At 37.9% G+C, this 22,160-nt stretch overlaps 2 protein-coding genes across 11 annotated transcripts in view; one reads left to right on the top strand and one right to left on the bottom strand.

Annotated features, from left to right (window-relative positions):
- Positions 1-1,849: 1,849 nt before the first annotated feature.
- Positions 1,850-18,911, top strand: Clcc1 (chloride channel CLIC like 1). 2 transcript variants are annotated; one of them, XR_776767.2, is made up of 11 exons: positions 1,850-2,111; positions 2,693-2,794; positions 6,142-6,249; positions 9,344-9,565; positions 9,802-9,942; positions 10,800-10,893; positions 12,175-12,272; positions 12,691-12,837; positions 14,739-15,080; positions 16,213-16,505; positions 18,599-18,911. XR_776767.2 is itself a non-coding variant. In XM_010605949.2 (11 exons), the coding sequence occupies exons 1-10, from the start codon at positions 1,983-1,985 to the stop codon at positions 16,453-16,455; spliced, it is 1,626 nt and encodes a 541-aa protein (XP_010604251.1). In that variant the 5' UTR covers positions 1,850-1,982; the 3' UTR covers positions 16,456-16,500; positions 18,599-18,911. The 2 variants fall into 2 exon arrangements, 1 of the variants encoding a protein (XP_010604251.1); XM_010605949.2 differs by having other exon boundaries at positions 16,213-16,500.
- A 1,019-nt stretch (positions 18,912-19,930) lies between these two features.
- Gpsm2 (G protein signaling modulator 2) overlaps positions 19,931-22,160 on the bottom strand; it is a 46,883-nt gene continuing 44,653 nt past the window's right edge. For all 9 annotated transcript variants that reach the window (XM_010605947.1, XM_010605946.1, XM_010605940.1 and 6 more), the window contains one exon: positions 19,931-20,662. In XM_010605947.1, coding sequence (XP_010604249.1) covers positions 20,438-20,662 — 225 coding nt within the window. In that variant the 3' untranslated portion in view covers positions 19,931-20,437. The remainder of the gene's footprint in view (positions 20,663-22,160) is intronic.

The raw sequence follows: 22,160 nt of genomic DNA, 5'->3' as shown, positions 1-22,160 counted from the left end.
CCAAGGTGACTCTGGTGTACAGCCATGGCTGAGAACCTCTGCATTAATGAAGGAGACAGACCAATAAAGGACTCATTTGACCATGTGTTTCACTTGAAGAATAAATAAACTACACAGAGGAGTATTTAGTTTTCACTGGAATGGCTTTGGTGCTTCTAAGCTGTTTATGTAGTGAGGCACATGCCCTTCCCTTATATATAGTAAATATGAGGTAGGCTGTCAAATAGAACTTTCTGTGCCAGTGGAAATGTTCTGTATTTTCAGTGTTCAATGTTATGTGTTAATTTAAGAAATAAATTCAAAGCCGGGTGTGGTGGTGCACATCTGTAATCACAGCACTTGGGAGGCTGAGGCAGGAGAATTGCTGTGAGTTTGAGACCAGCCTGGGCTACACAGTGAATTCCAGGGCAGTCTCAACTACATAGTGAGATCCTGTCTCAAAAATTAAAGAAAGAAGTAAGTTCAGTTTCTCCTTTCCGCTAGCTACATTTCAAGGACTCAAAAGCCACATGTGGCTGGTGGCTACTATATTGGATAGTATGTTATACAGGGGCTTGGGAGAGCAGGTTATTTTCTCTGAATGGGTTTGGAGTTCATTCACCTCATCTGAATCTTAATTTCATACTTTCTTCCATTTGTTAAAAAAAATGGGTGAGGGAATGAAGGTTTTTTATCTCAAATGTATTGAGCTATAAGTTATAGTCTATACAGTTCACCCATTTAATTGGCTTGCTTTTATTTTAAAATCAGGTAACACTTGGGCTAGGGATGTAGCTCAGAGGCACCGCACCTGCCTGGCAAGCTCAAGGTTCTGAGTTCAATCCTTGGTACCGAAAACAAAAAAACCCAACCAGGTTATATCTTATTCCATAATATTAGAATATATTTACCCAATTAAAGTGTAAAATTCAGTAGTACGTTTCTATGTATGTATTTATGTATTTTGAGATAGGCTCTTGCTATGCAGTTCAGGCTGGCCTTGAACTCACTATAGTTCAGGCTGGCTTTGAACTTGTGGCAGTCCTTCTGCTACACTCCCAAGTGCTAGGATTATAGGTGTGTGCTGCCATTTCTGGCTCAGTGGGTTTTTAGTATATACACGGATATGTCCACCTATTACAATTTTAGAATATTTTTCATTACTTGTACTTTTTAGCTACATTCCCTTTATATCCCCATATGCACATCCTTAAACACCCATTCACCTACTTTCTCTTGCTATAAATTTGCCTATTCTGGACATTTCATGTAAATGGAATTGTGTTTTACCCACTCTTCTATGACTGGTTTCTCTCAGTATAACACTTTCAAGGTTTGTTCATGTTATAACATGGTGTCAGTACTTCCTTTTTATGGCTAAATAATATTATATTGTATGGCTGTACCACACTTTATTTTTACAGCATTAACTGATGAAAATTTTTTTCACTTTTTGACTTTTGAAAAAAATGTGGCTGTAAACATTCACATACAAGTTTTTGTGTGGGCATATGCTTTCATTTCTCTTGGGTGTATATCAGGTAATGAAATTGCTGGACCATAGCAAAAATACCTCCTTATTTCAATGAGAATGTTGTACATATATGCATATTTTATACATGAATGCCATTTTACTTTTTTTTTTTTTTTTTTTTTTTTTTTTTGTGGTACCAGGGATCGAACTCAGGACCTTGGGCTTTCGAGGCAGGCCCACCAGCACCACTGAGCTAAATCCCTGGCCCTCCATTTTATTATTTTTATTTCATGTACCTTCCTTAGTTACACTGCAGAAAATAGCAGTATGGAGGCTGAGGCAGGAGGATTACTGTGACTTCAAGGCTGCCTTGTGCTACATAGTGAGTTCAGAAACAGCCTGGACTACATAGTAAGACCTTGTCTCACAAAACAAAAAAGTGTTGCCTTAACACTAGAAGGAAGTAGTTTTTACTATGAAAAGAATTATCTTTCATTAAAGCTGTTAATATGTTTTAGTCTTACACAGGATGCTGTGTTCTGTGCTCCTTTGTGAGTGTCTGCTGCTGCTCACTGGCTATGCTCACGATGACGACTGGATTGACCCCACAGACATGCTCAACTATGATGCTGCTTCAGGAACAATGAGAAAATCTCAGGTATTAAGACAGATATGTGTAGGACCTTATTAGTCCTGTGATGGAAATAGTCTGTTTCTCTTACTATTTAACACAGAGCCATGAAAGTAATGCATTAATGAGTACAGTTGTGCAGAATACATATCTTCTTTTGTTTTTGTTTTGTTTTGTTTTTGTGTTTTTGGTACTGGGGATCGAACTTGAGACCATACTCTTTCAAGGTAGGCGGTGGAACCACTGAGCTAAATGCCTGGCCCTCTTTTTAATGGCACTGGGGATTGAACCCAGGACTCTGTGTATGCTAAGCAAGGACCCTGCCACTCAGCTACATCCCAGCCCCAGAATACCTACCTAATTCTCTTAAGATTATTTCAGACTCACCTGGTTGTTTTTAATTTGAATGTAAAGTCCATCAAGCTGCAGACCAGTTTGATGTTAGTTCTTAAAAGGTACATTTGAGAGAATTACTTTTTGGTAGTTCAGTATAAGAGAATAATATAATGAGAAAAGTCATAAAATGGTGAAGTCATAATTTTAGTCTTCATTGAAGATTATTTTTTTTATAGCTGAACTATAAAATAAATATCTCTACTTTGTTTTAGGTGAAATATGGTATATCAGAGAAAAAAGATGCCAGTCCTGAATTGTCACATGCTGATGAAATGTCAGAATGTTATAATAGACTTGATTCTTTAACTCATAAGGTAAGATGTTTTCCATTTATGGTATTTATATTGTCATTTGATTGTCTTGTCTTTGGTAATGTTTGTATTTCTATATGACATAAATTTTTTAGTTACTGTAGTCATAGTTTCTCTTACAGTATTTTGTATTTTTTATAATAACATGTCATGTTGTAATTACTTTCTTCCCAAACTTTAGACTTATTGGTGTGAGGGATATACTTTATTTGTCTTTATTCTGCACCATGTAGCATAGCAAGCACTCAGGCAGAGTAGAATCACAGTAAATGCAGCAGAGGAAATTGACCTCGTAGTAGTTTATAAGTGTAAAAGTCAGTCCTAGAAATATAAAAGGTAATTATAATTTAGAGCATGGTGGCTGTTCGTTCCTTCTTTTCTTTGAGTCTTTTAAAAACAATTGGCTGCAGAGGGAAATAGGGTCCCTAAACGGTTTGAGCAGCATCACTGTTTGCTGGAGAGCCACCCTCTGTTGGCTGAGCAAGTAGAATAAGCTGGCCGCGAGATGGAGAGAGCCTGGGGTGGAAAGAGGCCTGGTTGTGATGTCACTTGGGGTCACAGAGGTCTAGCAGTGCTGAAGACACAGTGACAGGTAAAGAGAAGAGGCAAGTGTGAAACTTGTATGAGGCAGAGTAGATAAATGCTGATAGCTGAGGAAAGGAGGGGATAGGAAAGAGCTAGAGCACACAGGTGAGGTTTCCACCCTGAGGACTGGGAGAGTTGTTAACTGACATCCACATGTATCCCAGTTTAGAGCTACAAGCCCCTGTTGTGCTTCTTACCATATGCTAACAAAGACATGTTCATGTAACATTTGCTCCGGTTGAACTGTGTTTTGTGGTGTAATTAATTAGTTTGTTTGTACAGGAAGAAATTTAAAAATGCCTTTTCCTTCTTTGTGATTTTAGCTCAAACATTATAAAGCTACGATTGGTAAAATCTAGACTTGAGCCCTATCAAGTGAGCCCCCCTTGAGTCTTTAGTTAACAAAAAGGCATTTAAAATAAGCTGGATGTGGTGGCACACACCTGTAATCCCAGAATTCTGGGAGGCTGAGGCAGGAGGAGAGTGATTTGGAGCCCAGCATGGGTCACTTAGTAACTTAGGGGATTGAGGAAAAAAGAAGAATCAAGATATATCATGTATAGATATAAATTCCCTGTAATGAACGTGAGCTTATGTATATCTAAAATGTACTGATAAAATTAATAAAAGGGGGCTCACAATGAAATTCACAGAGGCCCTGGGTTCAATTTCCAGTATCAGTTTCCAGTGTGTGTGTGTGTGTGTGTGTGTGTGTGTGTGTGTATTGTTTGTTTTGTTTTTGTTTTTTTGGTACCAGGTGGCAGCACCACTGAGCTAAATCCCCGGCCCAATGTGTGTGTTTATTTTTAATGAACTGGTTTATAAGACTTGCCTTGAAAGCGGACAAAACTGCTGCATGTGTGACTTCTAAGTCTGTGTGTACACTGCTTGATTATTGTCCTGTTTGTCAACTGAAGCCATTTCAGTACACAGCTGAAGTCATGGCCCTTAATTAAGTTGACTATTACAAACCTACTTTAATATTTATAAAATATCTACTACCTTCACTCAGCAGCTGGACCACTGTGGTAGAGCTCAACTTTAGAGTTGGTTCTATTGAATGAAGAACTGTGATTGGGAATGGTAGTGCACACCTCTAAATCCCTGCTGCTGAGGAGGCTAAAGCAGGAGGATTTTGAGGCCAGCTTGAGTAACTTAGACCCCATCGCAACATAAAAATGTCTGAGGATGTAGCTCAGTGGTAGAATACTTACCTAACATGCACAGTGCCCTAAGTTCAGTCACCAGTATGGGGTTGGGGGTACATTCTGAAATTTACTGAAGGGTTGCCATTTGTAGGAACTCTGGAAAAGCTACAAATCCTGCCTTCTTGAGCATTCTGTGTAGTCGTGGGTGATCATTCACTGACAGAAAAATTGGAGGTCGGAAGTGATATGTACATGCAAGAAATTCTTTGCTGTGTTCATCTTCTTTCTGACTTCATCCTCTTTCTGTCTCTGTCTCCCCTCTCTGTATTTATCCTTCCTTTCCTCCCTTTTCTCCTTTCATTAAATCATTGCTTTGAAATTACAGAGGCAAATAGGTGCAGATGCTGTGGATTTCTCCTTCCTTGTTTCATAATCTTCAGCTTTAAAATTGCTGAAAGGCAGCAGAAAAAACTGCCAAGTCAGGGCTGTTGGACTGGGTTCTTCATTTGTTGCCTTCTGCTCTTCACAAAGAGAGCCCACAGGAAGCAAGCAAGTTCTGCACTGTAATATGGTTGATAAATACAGGGTGTGATAAAAGTATGGTGAATGTTTAAATTAAAAACACCCAGGGCTAGGGGCCGGAGATTAAGCTCAGTGGTTCTGCCACCTGCTTCGTGAGCACAAGGACCTGAGTTCAATCCCCAGTATCAAAGAAAAACAAAAAACAAAAAACACCAAGGGCTGAGGATGTAATTCAATAGTTCTGCTGCCTGCTTCACACACACAAGGTCCGGAGTTTGATCTCCAGTACAAAAACAAAAAACAAAACCACCCAAACATTATAATGAAAGGCCGGTCGTGGTGGCACACACCTGTAATCCCAGCACTTGGGAGGCTGAGGCAGGAGGATCGCTGTGAGTTCGAGACCAGCCTGGGCTACATAGTGAGTTTCAGATCAGTCTCAACTACATAGTGAGACCCTGTCTCAAAAAAAAAAGCAAAAAAACCCAAAAAATTATAATGAAAGACACATTGCCAGCCATTAATCCCCCTCGTAATAATCCTCTTTTCTTTGAACACACTTATCCCATGGTTCTTGCTGCTTTCTGAAACAGTTTTAGAAGTCCTCTTTCATGAGTGTCTTTAATTGTGCTGTTGTGGCTGCCTCATTGGACATCTTGAATTAATTCAAAATATCTACCTTTCATGATTATTTTGATATTCAAGAAGAGCCAGAAGTTGCGTGGTGCCAGATCTGGTGAATAAGGTGGATAAGGAACATCTTAATGTTTTTATAAGCCTGCCTTTCTGTTGATGGCACTTGGCAGCAGTCGTCTCTGTATTTTTGGTGAGACCTTGTAAAGACCTTAGGAAAGAGGATTTCCAGAATCGCTTTAGAAGTGGCAAGAACCATGAGGTGCATGTGTTTTCAAAGCAAGGGACAGTATTTTGAGGGGGATTAATGGCACTGTGTCTTTTAGAAATTTAACATATTGTTTGATAACGTCATACAAGCTTGATAGCTCCTTTCTTTGACTTTGATGGCGTCACCACACTAGAAAATCAACTCGTATGTTAAAATTTGACACTAATGTTGAATTTACTATATAATTACAGATTGATGAGTGTGAAAAGAAAAAGCGGGAAGACTATGAAAGTCAAAGTAATCCTCTTTTTAGGAGATACCTAAATAAAATTTTAATTGAAGCCGGAAAGCTTGGACTTGTAAGTATTTGGTGGTGGATACTAATCAATGTGGTAGTTATTAATTTGAAATAGTGTAAAGAAGTGATTAAGTCATCTTATGCTTTAATAGAATATCTGACTCATCTCTTTCCCAAAAGCTTTTCATAGAAGATGGAAAGCACCAGCCTGCTTTGCAGCGGTTTGCTGGAAGGCAAGCAGGGCAGACCACTTTTCTTTTTCCCACAGCTTACGAGGATTTACTCAGTTACCTCTGTGCATTGCTGTACCACTGATTGAGGTGAGGGGGTGGGTGATAATTCTGTTCTCACCCTACTTCTTTCTACTGTTTTCATACTTCTTAGTCATATGATGAAAGATCATTATATGTTGAGGAAAAGAAAAGTATATTTGTTTATTTGGTGCTACTGGGGTATTGAACCAAGGGGATTGTGCAGGCTAGGCAAGTATTACACTACTGAGCTTTGGTTTTTCTTTTGAGAAAAAGTTGCCCAGGCTGGCCTCCAGCTTGTAATCTTACTGCCTTGTCTTGTTGGAATTACAGGCATGCACCACTGTGCCCAGCTAAGAAAAACATATTTTAATAGTTTTTTCTCCTTACTGTTTATTGTGGCAGGTACTACTTTGTAGAATTATATATCATATGCATATTATTGAATTTTTTGGCAGTGCTAAAATCAAACCTAGTACCTTGCATATACTAGACAAGAGTGTCACCACTGAGCTATACCCCAAGCCCCAAATTTCCAAGTTCACTGTTTTCACTTTGAGGAGTCAAAATATCAAGAAACTTAACAATTATATAACTTATAAGATGTATAACATTCACTTTCAAGCACACAGACTTTTTATTCCTATTTTGTATGCCACTACATTGGTCTAGAGAATCAGAGACCAGACTTATTTGGTCTGGTCATTAGCTCCAGTCATTACAGTTGATCACAGACAGATCCCTGAAAATGCAAGCCCATTGTATCCACATGGGGCCGGCTGGCCAAGCTGAGCAGACACTGTCCTCCTGGGCCACAAAGAAGTGGTTAAAAGGGAAGGAGTGTTAGATATAGAATTTCATACGACCATTCTTATTTGAGAAGTGTAAAAGCAGATGTTCTCATTTGTACACCCTCTAATTTGAGTCTTAACCGCTGTGTACCGAGTGGACTAGAGTCTAAATAAACAAAAAGATGGAGGCCTGGGAATATAGCTCAGTGGTGCCGCACCTGCCTGGCAAGTGAAAGGTCCTGAGTTCGATCCCAGGCACCAAAAAAAAAAAAAAAAAAAAAAAAAAAAAAAAAAAAAAAAAGAAGAAAAAGAAAGAAATAGATGGAGCCATATACTTAAGATGGAGATGTTAAGAAATAATTAGCTTCTGATTTAAAAAGAAAGTTAATATGATAGCTTTTTTAAAGTTTTCTAATTTGTGATATGTTACAGTATTTTGGTGTTTGACATTTTGTTTAAATCTGTATTTACTCTTACAAAAGAAAAGGGACTTTTCTCTTGTTTTGTTAGCTATCTGTCACCATAATGAAATAGCTGAGATAGTAAACATAAAGGGAAAATGTTCGACTCCCAGTTTTGGTTGGAATTCCAGCCCAAGATTGAACAGATTCTTGATTTGGGCCTTTGGTAGGTACCCCAGATGGCGTTTGCTGCCTGGAAGTCTGTAGGGACACAGACTGCTCATTTCATGGCCTGAAAACAAAAGGGAAAGAGGAAGGGCTGAGGACCCACAGTCCTTCAAGGTCACACCTTCCAGTGACCTAACTTCCTCCTGCTAGGCCTTGCTTTCTAAAGATTTTACCATCTCTGTTGAGTGCTACCCTGGGGACCAACCCTCTAACCCGTGGACTTCTGGGGGACATTTAACATCCAAAGTAACATGTATCATCAACTGGCAAATGAATGTAAAATATGGTTTACACAGATTTTGCTAAGCTGAGCTCACACTAATAAAGATGGTTATAGCCAGGTGTGGTGGTGCATGCCTGTAATCCCAGCACTCAGGAGGCTGAGGCAGGAAGATCACCGTGAGTTCGAGATCAGCCTGAGCTACATAGTGAGCTCTAGGTCAGTCTCAACTACGTAGTGAGACCCTGTCTCAAAAAAAAAAAAAAAAAAAAAAAAGATATACAGTGGGCTGGGAGTTTAGCTCGGTGCTGCCTCCTGCCTCGCAAGCGCAAGGACCCAAGTTCGGTCCCTGGTACCAAAAAAAAAGATACACTGTCAATCCTCATTTTTGGCAGATTCCATATTTATGAATTTACCTATTCACTAAAATTTCTTTGTGATTCACAATAAAAACTTCAGTAATTTTATGTTCATTTTTGGACATGTGCAGAGTGGCAGAAAATTTGATTGGCTTTGATGTGCCTGTCTCCAGCTAATGTGGAAGAAGGCAAAGAATCTTGCCTCCTTCTTTCAACTCTAATACTACTAATAAGTGTCTTTTCTGTTACATTTAGCATGATCTGTTTAGAGCTAAATTTTCAGTTTGTTTTGTGGGGAGAATAATATTGTTGTTTAAATGTCCCCCAAAAGTACTGTCTGGTGTTTCTTAAGTGCAAGAAGGCTGAGATATGTTTTACAGAGAAAATATACATGTTAGATAGGCTTCATTCAAACAGGAATTATAGGACTGTTAGCTGTGTTCTGTGGTAATCAATAGAATATATTAATAAGATGCTATACACATGAAACAAAGTTACACATTGACTGATTGATAAAAATGTTATGATGAGAGCTTCACAGGGCCCTAACCCTGTTTTTTCTTTAGGAGTAATGGTTCAGTACTTGCTAGATAGTGTGTGAAATGACTTTGTAGAGCAGAAGTACTGCAAATAACAAGAATCAATTGCATTTTAATAAAGTGCACAGTATTTTACATGGAGAAATGTTTTCAAATGTTTTTCATATGTATTTGGCCTTTGAGACAGAGGTGGATGTTACTATGCATATGAAATATTGTAGACTAGTTATAGTTGTTATTTTTTTGCAGTGCTGGAGGTCATACAAATAAATTATATATTATGTTCCAAGCTGGATTTTATATTCACTTTTCACTGAATAATGTAATAAAATTCTTTTTCTATTCTTTGTGGGAAATTTTATTTAGCCCGATGAAAACAAAGATGATATGCATTATGATGCTGAGATTATCCTTAAAAGACAAACTTTATTAGAAATACAGAAGTTTCTCAGTGGAGAGGAATGGAAACCAGGAGCCTTGGATGATGCACTGAGTGATATTTTAATTAACTTTAAGCTTCATGATTTTGAAACATGGAAGTGGAGATTTGAAGATTCCTTTGGAATGGATCCACACAGTGTGTTGATGGTAAGATAGGATAAGGGTGACATGATTATGTTTCTTTTTTTAAAAAATATTTTTTAAAATGCCACCATAATTACATTAAGAACCTATGCTTCATCACTCATACCATGATTTTGAACAAGCAGCAAAACTGGGCAAATGATTTTGGTTCCAGTTCTTTTGGTTTTACTGATCATTACCATTTTTGGTGGGAGGGACAGCTTTACAGTGGTTTGACTCCACCTTCTTCTGTTTTTGAGGTACTCCTGTGTCTGCTCTGCATTGTGATGTTAGTAGCTACGGAGCTGTGGACGCGTGTTCGTTGGTACACCCAGTTGAGACGTGTTTTTATCATCAGTTTTCTCGTCAGTTTGGGATGGAATTGGATGTATTTGTATAAGGTATAAAATCAGTACAGAGTTAAAATTTTTAATGTAAATTTATAGAAGACTATACTTATAGCAGTCTTGCCTCAGAGATGAGTGGAAGGCTATGTTTGGAGCTGCTCAGTGGGGAGGTATTAAATTCACAATTTTCAATGAAGTATGGTTTTTTGGGTCCTTGATCCATGGTGGGGAAAAGTGTAGTCCTGATTTTCATAACCAGTTCCTGCTGGGTAGCTTATAGCTAACTAAGTTAACACAGAGCTAGTGGACACTTTACCAACAATTTAAGAACTCATAAGTAATTTGGAGTATGTCCTTTTATTCTTTGTTAAAAATGATACCAAAATGCCATTTCTTTTAAAGTTAGGTAATTTTTTAATGTAGAGTGGCGTGTTCAGGGGTGGGGATATAGATCAGTGGTAGAGGGTGCTTGCCTGGCATTCGTAAGACCTGGAGCTCAATTCCCAGCATCTTTTAAAAAAAATGTTCACAGTATAGAATTTAGAAAAACATAAACAATTTAAAAAATTCACCTATAGTTTTATTACCTGTGAGTAATCACTCAATATTGTGACATTTCTTTCCAATCTTTTTTCTAATCTTTAATTATCTTCTAAAATTAAAGCAGGGTGTGATGGCACTTGCCTGTAATCGAGGCACTCAGGAGACTGAGGTAGGAGTGCCACAAGTTCAAGGCCACCTGCACTACATAGTGAGACCCTGTCTCAGAAAAACAAGCAAAAAATAAAAATAATATCAGTCTGGTTTGGAGAAATGGTAAAGACATATTGATTGAACTGAGGTGTTTTGGATGTGTGGGTCTAGCTTTCATTGTAGGCAGCCTCTCATGGTTCATTTTTGGTGTCGGTCAGCTAGCTTTTGCACAGCACCAGGCTGAAATTGCCAAGATGGAGCCATTAGGCAATGCATGTGCAGAGAAGATGGATTGGAGTGGCAGTCTCTGGGGTAAGGCTTGTGTTCATTTGTCCCTATATTTAATAGAATTCTGAGAATGAGAAAACAACATAATGAAATGGCAGAGGAGGCCTTCTATGACTAAATCATTAACACGAGATGAATGTGTGTAGCTGGTGGTGGTGCCACGTGCCTGTAGTCCCAGCATGTGGGAGCCTGACGCAGGAGGATCATGAGTTCAAAGCCAGCCTGTCTTTAAAAAAAAAGATTAAAAAAAACTGCAGTGAGAGGACTGTAAACTGTTGACGTTTTAGCCTCATGTAAAGTCACAGGAACAGAAACTGCATATGTTGGCTCTGACATCTGTCTTCTTCCATTAGACTGCAGAGTCCTGTTTTGCTCACTTGTTCACTTGGTCCTTGGCACAGTGCCTGACACTCTGTAGGGCCTCTTATTAAAGAACTGAATGTGTGTATATGCAAACTAATAACTGTCCTAGCTTTAATCTCATACTGACTTATGAAATATTGTTACACATTTAGTAAATTATTTTTAACTAAAGAAAAATTTTTTTATTCTTACAGATTTTGTAAACATTGTCACTAATGTTGATTGTCTTTAATTATCTGTATTAAGCTTTGGTATATATATAATTTTCAAAGGCACTTTATAAAGACAAGTCCATAACAGTATACATAGAATAAAATCTAGATTCTATAAATGTGTTTTAAAATTAATGTTTTTAAAAATATTTGCGGGAACTGCATCAATTCAGGTTTGCTTTTTGGCTTTAGGAAACAACTAAGTGCCATAGAAAAGTTGTAAAAAATAATAGTCCACTTTATTTTGTAGAAATAGTAAAATATTGACTTTTTGAATTGAAATATGGAGTTATAAATTCAGAGAGAATTATAAGAAATGAAGCCTATAAACCCCTTTATCCGTTTCCCCTAGTGGTAATATCTTACACAGCTACAGGAGTACCATAACAGAGCCAGGATACTGACTTTGATACAACCCACTAATCTTATTCACATCTCCCTAGTTTTATTTGTACTCATTTGTATGTATAAAAAAACTACTTTTAGTTATTTACCTTTTAGAAATCCTTATAAAGTAAAATTTTTTGTCTTTGTAAGATGGGTAATTTGGATTTTTAAAATAAATCTAATTTTTGATATAAGATAAATTTTTAATCAACATATTTAGGAAGTTTATTTAAAATTTATAATTCAAAATTGACTGGAATCAAAACAAACTTATGTTATTTGGGAATGAAATGCAACTTTAGGAAAATGATTCAGTGTTTTGTCTGTTTGTTTCTCCAAATAGAATGGTTCAGAAGTTCATGGACCTATAAGGATGACCCATGCCAAAAATACTATGAGCTCTTATTAGTCAACCCTATTTGGTTGGTTCCACCGACAAAGGTATAGAATATATTTTGTAAAAATTACTTATACACAATATGTAAAAAATCCTTTGCATTTATAAAAAGTTAGTGTTTTTAAGAGTTGTTTTGCTAATAAATCTTTGTCATAGAAAAAATTTTCCATCACATAGTAATTTTTTTGGGGGGGGGTACCAGGGATCGAACTCAGGTTCTTGTGCTTGTGAGGCAGGTGGCGGAACCACTGAGCTAAATCCCTGGCCCCCACATAGTAATTTTTATAATTTCAGCCTGAACACACAAGTGACTGGGCTGATTCCTTTTTTAAATTTTTTGGTACCAGAGATCAAACTCAGGACCTTCCCCTTGCAAGGCAAGTGGTGGCACCACTGAGCTGATTCTTTTTGTCTTAGCTCTTTGAGGAAAAATAATTAGGTTGCCTTTATCTTTTCTTCTAGGCACTGGCAGTTACATTTACCAACTTTGTAACAGAACCATTAAAGCACATTGGAAAAGGAACTGGTGAATTTATTAAAGCACTCATGAAGGAGATCCCAGTGTTACTTCAGATTCCTGTGCTGCTGATTATGGCGCTGGCCGTCCTGGTTAGTATATTAGTATTGTTGATTAACAGGATTTGCAGAAAAAAAGGCAATTCTCAAATTACTGGGCTGCTTTGCTGTTGTGCATCATGGCAAATCATACTTATTGGTATGAGAAAGTGACTTAAGTGATATTTGTACTTCCGTGTGTATTCCTCTAATCAAGGAAATGCTTCTCATTTGTAGATGTCACAGCAATGACTTAGGATAACTTCTTTTTTTTGTTTTTATGAAAACTAAAAAATTTACACAACCAAATAAGAGAATAAATACAATCAAATAAGAGAATAAAGTTACTACACTGTTTATTGTTATCTTCAAAGTAATTTACTCGGTATAAGACATAAACCAAAAAGATTCTTACAAAAAAAAGAAACATAGTCAGGGATTTATCTCAGTGGTTCTGCTGCCTGCTGCAAAAGCACAAGGACCTGAGTTCAATCCCCGGTACAAAAAAAACAAAAAGGAAACATAATTTTAAACTGAGTGAATTAATATATAGCAAGTCAGTTGATTAGTCATTGAAAAAGGGAGCCTGCTTAGAGCATTGAAAAGGGAGAGCATTGGCTTGAACACAGAATCAGACAAGGACATGGAAGAAGAGGGCTGTGCCAAGAAAATTTGGGGGATCCAGGAGCAGGCATTTGTTAAGAAGAATGTTGCTTATTTACCCATTGCCTATTCGGCTTTTTTATTTAGTACCCCAAAATCAGCACTGATTTTGAGTTGGTACCCCGAAAAAGTATTGGCCACATAACATGAAAAGTAAAGAACTCAGATTTGCCATGGGAAATTCTCCTCCCTCAGGATATAAAATTCACCATGCTTTAATCACCCTGAAAGTGTCCTTTGGTTTTGTCTTTTGGTTTGTGATTACAGGATTCAGCGGTTTTGAGGTATGGTTTTATTAGGTGACATTAATTCTATAGAACTTAGTTTAGTCTCTAAAACAAAGCTGTGTGGTTTCTTGTTTCATGTGCTTTCTAATGAAAGTTAATACTGACTTTAGTTGATTCTGTCTTCCAATAGTTTATCGCTAGTACAGAGATTTTTGTACCTAGGATTCTTGCACATCTTTTTTTTTAAAATCAGAGACAAGATCTTACTGTGTTGCTCAGGCTGGCCTTGCACTCATTGGCTGAAATATGCCTCTTGCCTCGGCCTCTGAAGCATGTATTAAAAATAGAAGACCACGAAGAGCTCCCATTTGTGGGGTTGTATTTATTGATATTTACCATAACATTGGAAATTAAAACAAAATTTGAAATTAGAAGTACATACAAATCCACATCCCATGAGCTGTCAGAGGGTGGATACCATCCTAGCCCCTGAAACATTCCACGATACACTCATGAGAGGACAGTGAAAGGCAAATGATGTTTATAGTATGAAAAGTTATTTGATCACAAAGATTTTCTGAAAGAGTCCCTGCACCACACTTTGAGAACTACTGCCTAGTTTATTCAGTGAAATGTGAATCAAAAGCTGTTGAATTTTAGGTGTAGCTTAAGCCAAGTTTGTATTTGTAAAAAATAAACCTACTGGAGAATATTTACATAGTGACATACAATTTGAAATAATTTTCAGCATTTACTTTTGACTGATATGAATACAGAAACGTACAGGAAATTCTGAGTTATCACTTTCTAATTTAAATTTCTAGGCTTCATTCTGCCCTCGTTATAGTATAAATTCAATCAGAACATGTCTAGCTGATTGAAATGTCTACTTAATACTGAGTGATTTAGTCAGTTTTATTGGCCTGTATTTAAAAAAAGTCTCTAGTGAAAAAAAAATGTTTGTGTATGTATATAAATGTTAGATAATATTGTTAGCATACCCAATAAATAAAATACCTCATAACCTCACTATAAGTCAGCCAAGAAACTTTCTTTTCCTTACAGAGTTTCTGCTATGGTACTGGAAAGTCAGTTGGCGTGGTGAGACATTTAGGTGGTCCTGAGAGAGAACCTCCCCGGGCCCTGGAGCCAGGTGATAGAAGACGGCAGAAGGAAACTGATGATAGACTCAGTGGTGGAGCAGGTGATGCAGATTTCTATTACAGGGGCCATTCTGGCTCCCTCGAGCAAGGCCCTTATGACAAAGCACTTGAGTGTAGAAGAGATGTTTTGAGGGAGAGAGACGTTGACTTGAGATTTCAGACTGGCAACAAGAGCCCTGAAGTGCTCCGGGCATTTGATTTACCAGATACAGAGGCACAAGAGCATCCCACGGTGGTACCCAGTGTAAGTCAGCAGTTATTTTGCTGTTCCTTTGTGCTAGGCCTAAATGCATCTTGTAGAGCTTTTGATTGTTTTTAACTCTTCACTTTTAATTACATCACTGGTGGTATACCTAGTTGCTGTTTCTTCCTCCTTTTGGTCAGAAGTTAGTTCAGCTTCTTCAGAAGAACTAAAATGAGGTGAAATTTTTATGCTAAATACTATTTAACTATAGCTTGTTGGAATAGATGGTAATTCATAGGAAAATTCATAGGGAACCAACAAATGAGCATGACTGAAATTTCTACCTTTGAAGAAATAGAGAAGAGGCCTCACCAGAGGCCCAGAGCGCTGGGAGACGGGCAGTGGAGCTGTAACGGCCCGGTTGGGTGAGAGTGGCTGGTAGGGAGCAAACCTGGCTTTCCCAGCTCCATTGGCTGGTTAGACTGTACTTTTATCTCCAGAGTGGTGAGGAGATTTTCATGCTAGTTATTTTTTAAAAATGGTACATTTTCATTTCTGTTTTGAGAAAGGTTTTGATATTATCATTTATAGTTTTCGACTCCAACTATAAACCTTTTGACCGTTAGGAGCACAAAATAATCTAGGAAATTATAAAATCTCTTTCTTGTCATGGACTTCTAAAAATAAACATATATGTATGTATCTAGAATTCTTGAGGACATCCCTTCCAGTTTTACAGTTAATGTTTGGTTATCTGCCACTCATCTCAAAATTGCTCTAGTAACTTCCTGTCTCATTTGAAGGGAAAACCAAGGCTGCCTTACTCCACATCTGCTACCTTGCCACTTCCTGCTGAGCTCAGTCACAAGGGTTCCTGACCTTTTCTAAAGCTCAAGACTGTACTTGCCATGTACTGTCTAGAATGCTTTTCACCCACATATCAGATACTGGTGACCAGTCCTCTCGATCCCTCCTAATCTGGGTCACTAATCCACCTATGACGTCCACACTCCTTCATCTATGGTTGTTTGAGGCTATTTATATAATTATAATCCATCACTGGAATCAAGATTTGAAAGTGTTTGCAGTTTGCTACAATAGAACTCGTTACATGTTACTAACATTTATATTACTAAATTACTAAACCTTTATACTACGTTCTTTAGTTAAAATATAATTCTGTACTTTATAGCATAAGTCACCTGTTGTGGATACAAAGGCCCGAGAGACTGGTGGCATCACAGAAGAAAGCACCAGGACAGAAAGCAGCCAGGCTGCTAAGCCTGCCTCTGGCCAAGCGGTCTCAAGTGCCCCTGAAGGCTCACCTGGCATGGAAAAGGCCCCGCTAAAGAGTGAAGCTGAAGGCAGCCCCCAGAAGGGCAGCGTGTGCAGCCCATTGTGTGGAAGGGATCCTGTTAGCAGCCCCTGCAGCTAGAGGGACAGACATGGGCCACAGCTCTGGAGTCTTCTTTTGATTTTGGTAAAGTATGTTCTTAACATCTCTATTCACTCTTCCCTGCATACATTCTGATATTTGCTACAAAAGTGCCAATTTAATCATATTTTTACTGACAGAATTAACAGACATGTATGTAAAAGAGTTTGATTTTATCTTTTAAAGATAAATCCTATAAAGTTTTGAAGTATTAATTTTGGAACAAGGACTCAGAATGTACTTTTTTTTTTTTTTTTTTTTGGTTTTTTGAGTCGGTCTCACTATTGAGACAGGGTCTCACTATGTAGTTGAGACTGATCTGGAACTCACTGTGTAGCCCAGGCTGGTCTCAAAGTCACAGCGATCCTCCTGCCTCAGCCTCTTGAGTGCTGGGATTACAGGCGTCTGCCACCACGCCCGGCGTAGAATGCACTTTTTAAAATAAGTATTATGGCAGGTATATATTTGGATAATTAAAATGACTAAATTAAGGGACACTGAAGAAGAAATTTTGTTTGCAGGCAGCTGGTGAATGTTCCCTGGTAAGAGTCCTGTCTCACCTACTTTAGTTCACAGAATAAGCTCCTAGCCAGAGTATGTGCCACCAGTGTCACTCCAACCGACCCGTTTGTCTCTGGGTAGGGTAACCACAGATCTGTGACTTTCTGGTTTCATCCCTTCTTGCAGCTATTACTGGCCCTGCTTCCTTGTACTTTTTATGTCTAATACAGAACTGAAGATTACCATAGGAATTTAGATTAACATACATCCATAAACCTGTTTTACATTGTCAGTATACTTTTTAAAATAGCTTTATTCTTTCCCTGCTAAATGAAGTGCATGGATTTTGTAAGATCTATTTTTCTTTTTGCTCAGAACCCTAGCATTTGGTACTCTTAGGTATTACTGTAGCTTATTTATGACAAACCATATTGTCTTGGCTATATGATGATCTAAATTTTACAGATCTATACATAGAAAAGAACATTATAATAAAATAGGGTGTTTTCCTTACTGCAATAAATCAAAATTTCTTTTTTAGTTAACATTTAGCATTAGTTTTCCTAGTTTTGTGCTTTTGAGACAGGGTTTTGCTCTGTAGTCCAGGCTGGTTGGCCTGGAACTTGCCATGTGTCCCACTCTGGCCATTAATTCATGATACTGGCTCAGCCTCCCAAATGCTGGGATTACAGGTATGTGCCATCATACCTGGCTAGTTTTCCTTATTTTAAAAAGCATTCTTAAGATGCTGAGGCAGGAGGATCACTATGAGTTTTGAGGCTAGCCTGGGCTAGATAGTTCAGAAACCCTGTCTCAAAAAGATCTTCATTTTAAACTTTTTAAAAAAGCAATTTACTGGCAAGCATGAAGTCCTGAGTTTGATCCCTGGTATTAAAAAAAAAAAAGCAATTTATAAATTTTGTGTATATCCCTAGCTAGCAGACTTCACATATATACGGTGTTCTTTGTTTTAACCATATTCACACTAGAAGTTATATTGTTGATTTCTAGAAATGCTATCAGAAATAAAATCTTAAATTTTCAAGCAGGTATTCTAAAAAAAAAAAAAAGACATTAAATTTTTTTTGTGGGGGGGTACCAGGGATCAAACTGGCCCTTGTGCTTTTGAGGCAGGCGGCAGAACCACTGAGCCAAACCCCTGACCCACAAAAGACATTAAAAGCAGTTGCTTTTTGGTATTTTTAATATGAAATGCAGAATATCCCTATTTGGTTTCAGAATTACTAAGTGCTTCAATTTTATCTGCTGATATTTTCTAGTTTAATATTGCAAACCTATTTAGTATTGCATTTGAAAGGTAATCATTTTAATCTAAGAAACAAAGATTTTAACATTTGTGACACAGGAGTCATGTAACAGTTGGGTGAAGGAAATGCCTGCGGTTTAGATTTGTGAACATCTGTGTACCAGATGTGAACATCTGAGACCAGACTTCTACCGATCCGGGTGGACTTGTCCTGAGCTGTGATCTGGCACTGAGGAGACATGCACGCCTCAGGTGACAGACGTTAACCAGGAGGGGAGAGGCAGTTTCTTCACTCCTGACTGCTCTTTCAGTCAATCCCCAAATGAATCTTTTTTAAAACATTTAAAATTTCATCTTTGTATTTTCTCATTACAGATAATCCATTTGGGAATATGACCTAACTTTACAGCTAGCAAAACATGTTTCCGCTGTTAAATGATTAGAGCAATTATGGCAAGAACCGACTAAAGCGAACTGAACCTATCAAGGCCAGTTATTTCAGAACCATAAGGCTTGTTTGCTGACTAGCTGTGTGTGCCACTGAAATTAAGGCTCGCAGTAAAAAAGCTTTTAAGAAAATCAGAATGGGGACAAACAGCTGTTAAAAGCATTTTTTAAATGGAATAATGTTGAATGTTTACAGGATCTCAAAGAACCACTGTATACACAAAATAAACATTTACTTTTACATTAGTGTTTTCTTATAAAAAGAACCATAAAACATCTGCTGTGTGTGTGTATATTAATTTTTTTGAGACAGGGTCTTGCTATGTAGTTTGGGCTGGCCTTGCCCTAAGTCCAGGCTACCTTGCATTTCGCAGCGATCCTTCTGCCTCAGGTGCTGGTCTTAGAGGTGTTCACCACACCTGGCTATCTGTAGATTTTAAAATAATGGTATGTAAGACATCCTACCTTACATATAACATATGAAGCATAATGCAATCCAGGTTTTAACCTGTGCTTTTGACAAAATTTGTGTGATCTTAAAGCCATTATTTTAATTTTGCTGGGCTCTTTAATATTATTTCCAGGCTATGTATGTATAACTTTTTTTTTTAAAACACTGACCATTTTAGAGAAATGGGTCTCACTTTTGCCTATCAGAATCATCTGAATTATAGGAGGAGAAAGAAGTCCCACCTGAGCTTTGCAAAATCCAAATCAACTAGAGTTGCATAAGCTGTCAGTTTGTTCCAGGTGTGGATATTTGCTTTCTATAGTTTAGTGTCATCCAGGCCCTGCTCCTGTCCCTTCCATATATATTGTCTGTCATATACTGCACTTACTGTGTTACGATCTCTGGTAAGTACCCTTGGAAACTACTTTCTTACTCATTGCCCTTCCTGTTAATTTTTGTGAATTTTCTATTTATGTGGCCTGAGTTCTTGCCAAAACCACGGGTTACTTTTTGTTTTGCTTTAGCATTAGGTCCTATAAAAGTTTGTATTACAGTAGTAGTATGCAAGAAAACAACCCAAATATGTGAAAAGAAGTTTATTTCTTTTTTTTTGGTACCGGGGATCGAACTTGGATCCTTGTGCTTGCAAGGCAGGTGGCGGAACTGCTGAGCTAAATCCCCAGCCCAAGTTTATTTCTTAATGGTTTCTTTTATACTGGCCTTGAATAGAAATATACGGAGAATAGATTTTCTTAGAGGAAAAAAAAATTTATTTTTTGTACCAAGGGATAGAACTCGGGTCCTTGTGCTTGTTGAGGCAGGCGGCGACATCACAGCTAAACCCCCAGCCCCTAGATTTTTAAAAAAATAAGACTAACTTTTTACCTCAGTCAAGTACAATATTTTTACTAAAGAGTGTTATTTCCCACTAAATCCATGATTAGATATAAAAAATGCCATGGTCAATTAAGATCTTTAATAATTACCTCAGCAAGAGGATTAAATTCTAGTCTAGGGTTCATTTAAATTCCTGCTTTATAAATGCTAGTAAAGAACTCTAGCAAGTTGCCAAAGAACCCAGCCCCCGGCAGTAACTGGTGGGAAGCTGAAGAGGCCCCTTACAGGGCAGGATACCACCACCTGAAACGAGTGCCTGCAGAGTGCACCACAGAAAGTCAAGTCTTGTCATTCTGAAGTCACTAAGCTGTATTACAGTGCTGTGGTTCTTTTTAGGAGAAAACAGATTGAATTTCCCTGAAGTGCTCTGAAAGGAAATAAGGTATTTTAAATATCCATAGTAACTAGTGGTTTGCTGATTATTTTCCTGAACTTTTTAATTCCAACAAAGCATTACTTTGCAAAAGGTCCTTTAGCCCAAATTCTTTGTCTCTGTTTTGATCTCTTTGTAAAAGAACTCTCTGCTCATCCATTCTTTTCGCCTGAGAATGTAAAATAAGACTAAAAAAATCTTCGTCTGGTACTGTTGGACCCTTCGTGGCAGCAGGTGGAGGAGCACATCTTTGGTCATCTAATCTGGACCCCTGAAAGTTAAAGAGAAAGATTAAAATACACATTTTAGGGAAGAAAAAAACTGTATGTCAGTGATAACAAATGGATCTCTAACCATTTTTGCCTCTTTCAGAAATTTAATCTTTAGACCTGAAACCTTCCAGAATTTTTTCTTTAAAATGATGTAATCAGTGTAGTGTGAAAGTATAGCCAAGTTTCATGGGTTTAGTGTATTACATCATACTGTTATGTTGTAATCATACTTGGTCACAAGAAATAATCTGGGGTCATCTGTCTCAGTATATGACAGATCAGGAACAATCTTACCATTATATAGACACCAACAATGTAACTTCAAAAATCTCTGGAAGCAGTATTTTCTATAGAATCCCTGGAGCACTCTCTTTTGGGTTTTTGTTGTTTTTTTTTTTTTTTGGTACCGAGGGTTGATCTCGACCTTGTGCTTGCAAGGCAGGTGGTGGAACCACAGAAAAGGTCTGCTAGGTACTTAAATGTAAAGGAAAATAGCCCAGACTGAATTTCAAGTTCCAATCTATGATTTCCTTAATAGAAGTACATTAGAAAAGTTACTGATCAAATACAAGAACTCAAAAAGTCTATAGCTCATGGTATTGTAGCTCAAGAATAAGTAAAAATGTGATAGCTGGTAACTGAGTACCCATGACATGCTAGGCACTGTGCTAATCATTTGCCTTGTGCCATTTAACCCTGCAGCCTCAGGTGCGGCTATTCACTTGCCTTGTGGTCAGCAGTACCTCCACCCACCAGTGCACACCGGGCTCACGTGCCAGCATTTCTCCTGTCATAATTCTTCATTCCAGGGGCCTCCAATCAGTCCAACAACTGGACACGTTTCTAGCCTTTTTCTTACTCAGCGTTCTAATCCTTTATCTCTACCATCTCCATTTGTTCTCAAGGTCTTACCAGACCCTCTTCTTTGGAGAAGTGTCTATTTAGGTACTTTGCCCATTTTTGAATTAGTTGATTTTTGTTACTCAGTTTTAGGAGCTCACTTAATATTCTAGATACTTCCTTTGTCAGATATGCGATTTCCGAATATCTTCTGTGGTTTGCCTTTTTCTCTGTTGATGTGTTCTGATGCACAAGTCTTTACTTCTAATACTGGGATGGAACCCCACCACTGAATTACATCCCCGGCTCTATTTTTTTTTTTTTTTTTTAAAGACAAAGTCTCACTAAATATAGACTGGCTTCAAACTTCCAAAGCCTCCCAACTACTGGTATTATAGGTGTATGTCACCACAACTGCCAAGTTGTTTTCTTTTGTTTGGCAGTACTGGGGGTTGAACCTAAGTCCATTGCACTCAACTACATACCCAGCCCTTTCAGATTTGGAGGCAAGGTCTCAATAAGTTGTTAAGTTGTCCAACTGGGCTCGAACTTACCATTCTCTGCTTCAGAGTGCTGGGACTATAGACATGGGCTAAATAGCTAGCTTTTTTTTTGTATCGTTGAGAGTGTGCTGCCTTTTCTTAAAAAAAAAAAAAA

Source organism: Fukomys damarensis, unplaced genomic scaffold, assembly GCF_012274545.1.
Source record: "Fukomys damarensis isolate Sample0158 unplaced genomic scaffold, DMR_v1.0_HiC HiC_scaffold_33, whole genome shotgun sequence".
Lineage (NCBI taxonomy): Eukaryota > Metazoa > Chordata > Mammalia > Rodentia > Bathyergidae > Fukomys > Fukomys damarensis.
Note: the sequence above shows the minus strand (reverse complement) of the source record. Positions and strands in the feature narration are given on the sequence as shown.